The 12,360-nt window shown below is 38.9% G+C and overlaps 1 protein-coding gene across 6 annotated transcripts in view; it reads right to left on the bottom strand.

Annotated features, from left to right (window-relative positions):
* Positions 1-12,360, bottom strand: part of TTC33 (tetratricopeptide repeat domain 33) — a 37,443-nt gene that overhangs the window by 12,881 nt on the left and 12,202 nt on the right. For all 6 annotated transcript variants that reach the window (XR_006932512.1, XR_005843266.2, XR_006932513.1 and 3 more), the window contains exon 3: positions 5,352-5,433. Coding sequence is in view for 3 of the 6 variants with exons in the window: in XM_004937213.5 (XP_004937270.1) it covers positions 5,352-5,433 (82 nt within the window). In the remaining 3 variants the exon portion in view is untranslated. The remainder of the gene's footprint in view (positions 1-5,351; positions 5,434-12,360) is intronic.

Raw genomic sequence — 12,360 nt, forward strand, 5'->3', positions numbered from 1 at the left:
AAAACAACTGTACTGTGTACTTCGGGATTCCTGAATTCCAGGAGAGATCATTACATGTACCACTGCCCTCTGATATGTCTCTTCCCTCAGGAAGGAGTCCTCGTTGGTCACTGCACAAAGGTTCACAACCTATTTCATACAACTCCTTCATCTTTTATGACTTCTTATAATTCAAAGCAGAAGTGAAGTAATACACCAGATGTTTAAGAATTTAGGCCAAAATGAATTTCTTAAAGACTGAATTAATATAGGTGAGCTTCCTGCACTCAAGAACACTCAAGAACAAGATGCTACTGATCCAATATCAGAATTAACAATAGGAGACTTTTTTTTTTTCCAAAACGTTTAAATAATAAGAGTACAGAAATGAGCTGCTCACATAAGCATTCACTTGCTATCCAGCATTTTCAACAGGGAACAAGTTAAAGCTGGTAAGGGATGATGAACTACAGAATCTGAAACATCTTGCATGAAAAGGAAAGAGGTATGTGCACCCCTAGCTTCTCTACACATCATAATCATAGCTTTTTAAAGTGATCAAAGAGTAGCTGAGAGCAATGAAAAGAAACTCATCGGCTCTCGTGGGTTTTGAACCAAGATTCAGTTGAGCAACTGCACGGGTCCCCTATGATTTTCTGGAAGCGCACTTACTGCAAACTGCTACTGACAACTGAAAACCTTAAACACTATTTTCACTCTTCAGAAATTAGGAAAGACGTTTGTGCCACATCAGTTAGAATACAGATCTTTTAGTCCTTTCCATAAATATTTACAGATTCCTACTATGTCATTAGCTTATTTTGCTGAGCTGCATATTAAACAACAGAGTATATACAATGTTACTTTGGTGCTGATAAAGCAAATACTGATGAACTGGGAAACTGCTATATAACCCACACGAAAATTATCTTCATAAGCCTTACAGAATGCACAGATCTTAAAGCCCATCCATAACCTTCCATCCTATGTTAAATCTCAAAAAAGAATGATTTCACAGGGAGATTTTTCTTCACTGACAGAAAATGAGTAGAGACCATAAAAATCCTCTGCATGCAGTGAAAAGTTACTCCTAATGTGAATCACCTCCTCAAGTATATGACTCGCACTGAGACTGATGGGTTTCATAGGCCCTAAGCACCGGCCAAGGCCTTGCAGAAACTGGTGTTCTTCCAAATCTGGAGGTACCTAAACTTTCCCATTTAGCTACACAGTAATAGCTTTAGTATTTCTGTTGGTATGATGGATAGGAACAATACACTCAGTGAGAAAACAGTATCATTTAAATATTAACCACAGTATTTTTTGAATGACTTAAGTATTCCTATTTTGGCAAAAATGGATTTTTACAGCTCACATCAGTGCATTAAAAGTAGAAAGATATCAAATTACACCTTACACTAATCAGCTTCCAGTAAGCATAAGTCACACCACAAATAATATCCGTAACAGTTACTTGTGCATAGAGATGTACATAAAGAAAAGAGACTTGTGCATAAAGAAATGCTGCTGATTTAAACATCAAAACAGAACTTTTGTTTAAAAAGATTTAAGAAATAATTTTATGAAGTATACGATTTTGTACATAAACTTATCTTCTATTGCAACATGAATAAGAATGTACTATGGAACAACAAAAAGTGAATTCAAAGAGAAACAGTGAAACTTCCCAGCTGTGCTCCCTTCTTCAGCAGAGAGCAAAGTTCAAGTTGAAAGTCAAAATGTAGATTCCCTTACTAGAATCTACCAGAATCGTAGAATCACATTTGTTCCTTATATCCAACATAAATCTCCCCTCTTTATGTTTGAAAGCATTTCCCCTTGTTCTATCACCACAGACCTTGCTAAAGCATCTGTCCCCTTCATTCTTGTAGCTCCCTTTTTGATTCTGAAAGGCCACTATCAGGTGTCTGTGGAGCCTTCTCCTGGCTGAACAGCCCCAGCTCTCTCAGCCTATCCTTGTAGAGAAAGTGTTCCATCCCTTGGATCATTTTTGTGGCGCTCCTCTGGACACACTCCAACAGATCCATGTCTCCCCTGCACTGAGGACTCCACATCTGGATGCAGTACTCCAGGTGAGGCCTCACAGCGCAGAGCAGAGGGGCAGGATCACCTCCTCCACCCTGCTGGCCATGCTACTTTTGATGCAACCCAGGATACAGTAGGCTTTCTGGGCTGCAAGGGCACCCTGCTGGCTCACGTCCATGTAATTCTTTCGGGTTTTGCTCCTCTCCTACAGTACCATTAAGATAACTGAAGAAGTTTTACAAAACCAAATCACAGTCATTCAGCTGATTTCTGAGTCAGAAAGTTGATGTGCCGTCTTCCACTAAGTCACCTACAGACACCTTGGCCATTTATCTGAAGTACCAGGACTTGAAGGGAGCTTATAAACAGGAGGGGAAACGGCTGTTTATGAGGGTGGATAGTGACAGGACAAGGGGGAATGGTTTTAAACTGGGACAGGAGAGGTTTAGGTGAGATATTAAGAGGATGTTTTTCACACAGAGGGTGGTGACGCACTGGAACAGGCTGCCCAAGGAGGTTGTGGATGCCCCATCCCTGGAGGCATTCAAGGCCAGTCTGGATGTGGCTCTGGGCAGCCTGGTCTGGTGGTTGGCGACCCCACACATAGCAGGAAGGTTGAAACTCAATGATCACTGTGGTCCTTTTCAACCCAGGCCATTCTACGGTTCTATGATTCTATGACTGAGTGTGATACGTACACAACCACACCAATATAGATTTTGCAGCTATAGTACCAGCTGAATGACACTGTGGTAAGCATTTATTTTCACAAGTTACATGGCACACTAGTTCAAATCCTGATGAGCTAACAATTCCTTATTCTCCTCTTATTTACAATGTGAAAATAATTCTAGAAGAAATTAAAATCGCAAAATAATGGCTACTGCAAAAACATCCTGCTTGAAGGATGGACTTGAACCATTTCTACCCAAACTAGAAGGAGTCCTACTAGGTACCTGTTTTATTCAAACAGGAGTTAAATTTTTATCTATAGTGAAAAAAAAAAAAAACTATGGGCTCACACCTTAAAGGAATATCTTTATTAGGAGAATAAAGAACTACATGCACAAATGAACAACTAGGTAAGCTAACAACCTTTAAAGCTACATGGAAAACCGCTAACCAAAGCACAACTGTATTGTACTGTGTCCCAAAATAGAAGAGTGAAGGTCATAAATTAAATCTATGAAGTGGAAAGTTCAAAACGGACAAGAGGAAGTATTTCTTCATGCAGTGCATAATGTAGATTTGGAACTCCTTACCACACAGCTTCGTGAATGCTAAAAATTTACATGAGATCAGAAAGTGATGAGACAAATGCTGAAGAATAAAATCTTTTAAGCACTTCTGAACACAAAGAATTCCCACAACAAAGGACTGTTGGAGGCTGGAAAAAATATTGCTTCTGCCATTTATATGATTCTTGCCAAGCCATTCCCTATTGAATGTGGTCACGATACTAGATTAGACAGATCACTTAAAGCTAGCATTGCTGTAAAGGTATTCAAGTATGAGTATGTGTTTAAAGGAGCTTTACTATGACTTTTTAAGATGTATTTTCTTCAGTTCGCAGACAACAAAGGTGTGATAACCAAAAAAGAAAAGCCACAGTGACCACAACCTGTGCTTCTTTTTGTTCTCTCTATACTAGAGTCAAACAGTAGCAGTAAAGATTTTAAAACTGAACGACATAGCGATCTTCCCAAGAGTTACATAAAACATTCACTGATGTACTGTTTTAACTTTCTCTTTTACTTCTCTTAACTTTAAAAAAGCATATGTTCACTGAGGAAGCATGTCATGCACAATTAAGAACTGAAGTGTTAAATGAAAATTCCAGAAAACACGAATGAAGAAGAAACAACTCTCACTATTTCCTCTGATACAACAGAAGTCTCTCCCAAAATCTCAACACGCATATATTGTCATATATTAGCATAAATAAAGTTTTTTATCTTTTCAAAAAAAGAAACCTAAGGTGCCATGTGAGGAAACAGGCCCTGTTCACTCCTATTAGAACAGTCTTCGTAAATGCAAAGACATACTTAACGCTGCTACTTTGCATCTCCCCCAAAGCCTAGTAAGCTATGTCCTACAAACATAATTAATAAAATACAGGTGACGTTTTCAGAAGCTTGACAAGTGTTTTGTTTCGATTCATGCTGACTACAACATTATTTTCCTAAAGAAGGAAGAATAGAAACTAATAAAAAAGTAGAAAAAATGTGATGGGAAAGATGGACAATAGTCTTTATCAACTGAAATAAGAAATGCAGCTTATACAGGTATTAAGCGCAGGAAAACAATATAAGAAACCTGAAGCCACACATTCCTTATTCTCATTCTTAATTCAACTTTAAAACATTTTTGTAGAACAGCATCTTTATTTAATATGGGCGGATAACAGTAATTTTGTATCCTGTCATATAGATAGAGACAGGTATTTCCCTATCTATAACAAAATAATTGAACCTGGCACTTTTGCCATGCAAGCTAAAAAAAGAAATCACAAGTTGGTGCCATAACTTTAGTGAGGTGATGATGGATGCAAGCCTTTGGCTCTGATGAACTGAGACCATACTTATATTTCAATTAATACTCTTTTCCAAGACTACCTTATCTATCCTGTTATTGGTTACAGCCAACATGAGTTCATGAGCAGGAAGTCCTCTTTAACTAACTTAATCTCCTTTTAAGACAAAGTTACCTTCCTACAGTTACTCCCCTGATCCAAGAAGGCAGCCAATGTAACCTTCTTGGATTTAAGCAAAGCTTTCAATACTGTGTTTCACAGTATCCTTCTAGACAAAATGTCCATTATACAGCTAGACAAAAATACAATGCAATGGGTAAAAAACTGGCTGATGAGTTGGGCTCAAAGGGTTGGTAAATACAGTTATATCAGGCTGGCAGTCAGTTCCACAGGGCTCCATACTGGGGCCAGTTTCCTTCAAGGTGCACACGAAGGCACATTAGGTAAGTTTGCAGATGACACTCCATTGGGAGGATCTTTTGATTCCATTAAGGTTAAAGAGGCCTTGCAGAGAGATCGTGATGAATTAGAGGGTTAGGAAATCATCAACTATATTAAATTTATCTTAATTCACATCCTAGCAAAGATGTTACTTACTATGATTGGCCGGGTATACCACATTTGTAATTCCTGCCATAAGGTACCCTGCTGTGCTGAGAAGAAACAGAGATCCTAAACAAGCTTTACTGTACTCTATCCATGCATCAATTTCACATTGCTGGACAGTATGTAGTAATAATCACCATTGTTTTTTCATGAATTTCTAAACTGATACAGAATTGTCATGATTTACCTGTGATTTCATCTCATAAAGTGTAGCATCCTCTGGAGTTAACTGAAGTGCTTCGTCCCACTTTTGAATAGCCTCCCGGTACCTGCAATTACAGCAATATTACTGTCTCACTGTAACATTACACTTAGAGAAGACTTAAATCTTAAGTATTTCTATTTTTAAAGCTGATGCTGTCTTATTTAAAAAGCCACGGCACCACATTAGTATTAATAGTTTTTGTAGTCATTTCCCTATAAAACATGTTTAATTGCTTTAAGGAACTGGGTATTTGTTGTGGAAAACAAACGGAGTGCTAAATACTACTGCACAACTGGCCTTAAGTGAATGTAAAGGTTAACACAGAAACATACGTCAAACTAAAACTGAAATTCTTGAATTGAATCCAGTTCCCCTCATCGTCAAAAATCATCCTCAGCCAGATATTAAAAAAATGGAATCTGGACTAAATATACCTTGCTACAGTCATCATTTAAAATTTCTTTCCATCATCAAAAGCTACTAAACACTGGAGTTACCCTCCTGCACTTCTGTATTTTGATAGGGAGTAAAATACAGAAGTCTGAGTAACTTCAATATATAGGGATAGGAAGTAAGTCAAAAATAAACAAGTATCCCAAAATAACTCTTATTTGAGAAGAGATACGGTTGTTCTGTAATGTTATCCTCCCCTGGAAAAATGAAGAAGTGCCTTTGCTGACAGGAAAAGGTCTTTATCTTGAACAAAGGGATGAAACTTGGACAACTACACACTGAGTTTCAAACCACACTGAAGAACTGTAACAGCATAATAAAACAGCTACTGGAGTGCAGTCTTCAATCCTTAAAGACAACCTCGTATTAATAACATCAATGCCACTGCTGTATGCCATAAGTTCTCTGAATCCTCTGTTTCAAAATCCACTTTTGCTACGGAACTGTGTAGGAACACTTGTTTTTCTATTAAATTCACTGTGAAGGTACAAAAGCTGTTACTGTAGATAAACACACTGCATTCTTAACATAGCATTGATAAAATTAATTTCCATACACACTTCATATACAGTATTTATCTTCCTTCACTTCCCACTCTTTCTCTTTCCCTTCTCCCCATTTTTAGGTGCTCTGGATTGCATCACATCAGACCAGATTTAAAGTTATGAACTGATTGGAAAAGCAACATAACTGAAGCTGAAGTCCTGGCAGCAATACAGGTACTACTCGTCTGCAAACAAGTAATTATGTCTAGTACTCAAGTTAAACTTGAGACAAAGTGTGTTTCAATACATTTTCCCATTTCCTCAACGTTTAACTACCAGCTGCGCAATTGTCGACAGTTCATTTCCTATGGACAGGTGTTCACACTAGACGAAACATCGCTACATTTTCTATATAAATCAGTAAAAGTATTAAGCTGTCTTTTAGTTATATAAACTACATTTTTAGTAGAAGACTATAATTTTGCCTAAGATCTCGCACAGGCACACTACAACAAAACCTTCATGAGCTTTGAGCTCAGTAAGGCGATGTTCTGGCCAGGCAGTGAGCGTGGCAAAAAAAAAATCAGAAACAGAAGATTTTAGAAACTTGAGCAAGCATGATGGAGTTGTAACTAATCAAAAGGAAGGAGGAACAACACTGACTTTCTGAAAATAGAAAGATGTAACTCCGAAGTTGCGTTTCAAGAACATGTATTTTTACTTCTATGGAGTACATCACTGCTCACTGACATGTCAGTCTGAATGAGACAAAATTCACAGCAACAACAGACTGCCTCTGAAGATAGTGCCAATACAGTCAAGCATTGCCCAAATACTGTTCTGCTGCCTATTTGTCAATGGTTTGCCACCAGAATAAAGATGGGCAAGGGAAAGGAGGTTATTCATTCACAAATCATAGAATCGTGGAATCATAGAATGGCCTGGGTTGAAAAGGACCACAGTGATCATTGAGTTTCAACCCCCCTGCTTTGTTCAGGGTCACCAACCAGCAAACCAGGCTGCCCAGAGCCACATCCAGCCTGGCCTTGAATGCCTCCAGGGATGGGGCATCCACAGCCTCCTTGGGCAACCTGTTCCAGTGCGTCACCACCCTCGGGGTGAAAAACTTCCTCCTAGTATCTCACCTAAACCTCCCCTGTCCCAGTTTAAAACCATTCCCCCTTGTCATATCACTATCCACCCTCATAAACAGCCATTCCCCCTCCTGTTTATAAGCTCCCTTCAAGTACTGGAAGGCCACAATGAGGTCTCCCCAGAGCCTTCTCTTCTCCAAGCTGAACAATCCCAGTTCCCTCAACCTTCCCTCACAGGAGAGGTGCTCCAGCCCTCTGATCATCTTAGTGGCCCTCCTCTGGACCCGCTCCAAGAGCTCCACGTCCTTCCGGTACTGTGGGCCCCAGGCCTGGATACAGTACTGCAGATGGGGCCTCACAAGAGCTGAGTAGAGGGGGCACAATCACCTCCCTCTCCTTGCTAGCCACTCCTCTGTTAATGTAGCCCAGAACGCAGTTGGCCTTCCAGGCTGCAAGCGCACACTGCTGGCTCATGTCCAGCAAAGATGTTGAACAATGTGTAAGCAATGTCTATGAACAGAGCAGTGATCCAAAAGTTGCTATCAACCACAAAAACAAGAGTGGAGACTAATTTGTCAGTAAAATACCTGTGCACACATGTGACCCATCTGAGAAAAATTAAGACACAACACCAGAACTGCTTTCCAAGCCCGAGGACACATCAGAAAATGACTGAAGAAGGAATATTTGCCTGCAGGTATATGGTGAACCATTTGCTCAAAAAAACTGCTTATAACTGTCTTCAAGTGGAGATAACCATACAGCTACAAAACACTGACCTTTTCAATTATGTACATTTTCCTAAGAAAAATGTATGACAAAATAGGACCATTTTATCCTTTATAAATACTCAGGAAAAACGCATTTCAGTTGTTTCAGGAAAAATAGGGATGCTGATCTGAAGAGAAACTGAGCTATGCTGCTTGCTCCAGTGATGAAAACTTTTGAAAAAAAGTCTTTTCTATATAGTTCTTTAATCAAATAATTTTCTGCCTCATTCTTCTGAAGGAGAGGTTTATATGCTACATTAAATATCAGATGTCCTACAGAAGAAAGTTGCATGGGGCTATAAAATATAGTTGTAAAGTCAGTGTTCCAGTAGAAGTTTTTTGAAAACCATAAACCTTGGCTGACATAAGAAATGAGGTAACACAAAGTAGTATTCCTAAATTTAAAAAGTAAAACCTGATCATTTTACTGCATGTCAGGAACTTGGAAGGAGACTTCTGTTTTTTAGAAACAGAACTTCAAAATAAACATACATATTCTGAGTTTAATTAACACAAATTTAATGAATATTCCATGTGTTATTCCCATTTGTTCTCAGAAAATAAGTAAGCTCACACACAAGTTGAGGTACCATATCATGGAACAAGCCAGTATGCATCAGCTGAGCTGCAGAAACTACCGTGTCATGGCTGATAGGAGCGAGCAAGACAATTATAGCTTAATGCTGCTCCATTCATCTTCATGCAGATCACAAGCATAACTGAATTCCTTGCGATGTGTCTGCTATGGCAGAAGAGCACACATATTCAGAACACATGCTGCAGCACAGATGATGTGCAGTAACGTATTCAAATCTTAAGACCTTAAAACAAAAAGAGAGATGAAACCTAGCGCTTAAAATAACTTGCATCAAAAATAGCTCGTATCAGAAACAAGAATGTGATTCAAAATCCCCAGTTCCATCCACTTGTGATGTTCTAAATGTTCTTTAGAAACCTCTGATGTTTAATCAGTGTGGGGTATTGTCCTGGGCACGGGTAGACTGAAGACATACTGGCTGGACAGCAGATTTGCAGAAGAAAGATCTGTGGGTCCTGGTGGCCAACAAACTGGCTATGAGCCAGCAATGTGCCCTCACAGCAAGGAAGTCAAACAGCACTGTGGGCTGCTTTAGCAACACCAGCTGAGGGAGGTGATGTTTCTCAGCTGTGGCAAGCCAAAGCTCTGGAATGCCAAGTCCAGTTCTGGGCTGCCAAGTAGAAAAGAATGTAGACAGACCTGAGCAAATCCAGCCACAAACAAGTTTAAGGTTTGGGAGCTCCTATCACACAAGGAGAGACTAAAAGAGCTGAGACTGTGCAGCCTGGAGAAGAGAAGGTTAAGGGGCATCTAAACATAACATAGAGATTCAAAAGTGGGAGGCAGGAGTAAAGAAGATGGAAACAAGATTCTTCTCATCGGTGTCCAGTGACAGAACAAGAGGAAATGGACACAAAGTGAAACACAGAGAAAAACAATTATAAACGGTGGCTGAATATGTGAACAAGCTGTTCACAGAGGTGGCAATGTCCACCACTGAAGATATCCAAAACCCAAATGGACAATATCCTGAAAAACCTGCTCTTGTTGACCATGCCTTGAGTTGGAACTGGAGGAGAAAAATGTTCTATTTTTTTTCAGTACTGTATGGTTCTGTATCATTAACAACCTCAGTGACACATGGTCTAAGAGGATGAATGACCATTTCAACTGAAAAAAAATTAGAATAAGAAAATTTAATGTTACAAAAAGAAACCTGAGCTATTTGTTTTTATATGGCTGGGACTGCTATAAGGCCTTATCTACCATAACAGTAAGAAGTCACAGAACATTAATAATTGGTATGCACTGAGCTTACAGAAAATCAAAGTAAGATTTCCAGCAGAAGTGAAACCCCAACCTATGTGTACATCTTAACTAAGCTTTTAAGCTCCAGTAATATAAAGCTTGTTTAAGAAAAGACTCATATTTTGAGGCTTTCAGTTATTATTTATGGGAGTACTAAGATATAGCATACTGAAGTTTATCTACAGTTATTTCAATCAAATAGCATATATCACTACAAAGGAAAAAAAAACAGCGATTTTAAACAGAACACAGACATTACTTTCTTCACTGAAATGCCAAAGAAAGATTACTGAAAACTGGATACATTGCGAACGATTCCAGACACAAGACTTGATGGATCTTGCCCATTTTCTTTTTAACAAGATACGAAATTCCACAGCTCTCCTGAAGCACTAAAACTTCTCTCTTCTGATACACTGCTGACCATCTGGGAGCTATGCAGACTTGGCAGATTTCTGTACAGCTTGCTGAAGTTACAAACTTATCTCATGATTACACTTCACTTTCTCAACACCACTTCTGGGAAAACAGGATCTCTTGAACTCCTGAACAAAATGATTATACCAAATCTGTCCTTTCATAAAAACATATTTAGTTGGAAGCTTCTGGATAAACAAACAAGCAGCAAAAAGCAGCACTTGATACAAAATTACCTATAAGAGATCACACAGGATCTAGAGTCCCATGGACAGGCTTGCCACGGCGCTTGGCATGAATTGAGACAGGACACATGCAGAATAACATTGAAAATGTCTGAAGATATACTGCAGGAAAAGACACATCAGTGATGTGCCGTGTCAGCAGAAAAAACAAGAGGGAATAACTCCTTGGAATTCTTAGGGACTGGGAGGGACTCCTGCAATCAGACGTTTCAGAAGGATGAGGACAAACATGGTTATAGGCAAGAGGAAAACAAGATCTCAAAAAAAGAACATGGCTCCTTGTCAGGTACTTTGACCACATCACAGAGGATGAAGGTGATTGGTCTGCGGCCATTAAAAACACCAGCAATTTTAATCTAGTGCTTGGCAAAATTCAACAGACTTTGGTGGAAGCCAGAGGAAAAGAACACCAGTCAGTAACTATACAGAGTACACAGAACAGAAAAGGGAGGGAAAGGTAAAGCAAAAAAAGCAGCTGACCATAGGAATACACTTCCAAGCTAGGTGATGATGCAGCACTGCATGGTGGAAATGAAGACTCACAGAACAAATGAAGAAGGAACCTCACAAGTAAACTTCACAAAATTATTATTATGTGCTTAATTTTTTTCTTTTTAATTGCAGATAATTCTACACCAACAAATTGCTGCTCTACAGAGTAACTTTTTTATGGTAAATAATGTGTCCTGTATTACCTGTGATTGTCAAAGCAGTAAGCTAAAACTGCCTGCTTTACTACCTGATGGAGCTTCTAGTAATTTTTTTGTTGATTTAGCAGGTTTATCTCAGTATGGTCACACTAATTACCACAGGTAAAGGATGTATGTGACACCTTCAGTGGCAACTGACCACATGTAAGACTTTACCACACAGTAAACAACAGATAAGTGTGAAGAGGTTTGCTGTAACTGCCATTAAAGTAAGTAAATTGCACTGAACTTAACACTGGAGAAAACAGCGTGCACACTGCTGATGCCCGTAATTTTAACGCATAACTGTTCTCAGAGTTCATACTCCTGCACATGTTAGACCCCCTGGTCCAACCCCCACACGGTCCCAATAGTGAAAAAAGTCAGACTCATACACACAATTAAATAACTGCACAAATACTTCAAAGAGATGCATCTCTCAAGAACTTCCAATGGAGGCCAAATGTGAAACGTCATTTCGCCAAAAACAATTACCATCCATCACCACACTCAAAATGAGGTTTTCAATGTGAGCTCAATCTCAATTTCTTAAGTTGTACTTCATCCACACACAAACCTATGGACACTCCTTATTTCCTGTATTAGGCAACTAAAACTATTTCTGACAAAGAAAACCTATTAAAACCAATACTGGAGACAGGTATTCCTGTAGCTAATACCCAGAAGTGGGAATCATATAACCAAGATTCTGGTATCATCCCTGATAGACACCCTCACTCATGTAGGAATATTTTATTTCCTCATGTACAATATGAAAAAGCAGTCTTTCATGAATGATCAGAAATCATTAATTACTAACATGATTATTTTAATGTTTTGAGGCACAGGAATGAAACAAATGGCAGACAATTATTTCAATAATAAATGACAGGAGTTAAAGCAACAAACTGAAAGCACTAGATAATAATGGAGGTAATCACTGTCTACACTCGACAATCTGTCATACAATGTCTTTCACATTTTATATTTAA

The sequence above is a fragment of the Gallus gallus genome, chromosome Z (genome assembly GCF_016699485.2).
Source record: "Gallus gallus isolate bGalGal1 chromosome Z, bGalGal1.mat.broiler.GRCg7b, whole genome shotgun sequence".
Classification (NCBI taxonomy): domain Eukaryota; kingdom Metazoa; phylum Chordata; class Aves; order Galliformes; family Phasianidae; genus Gallus; species Gallus gallus.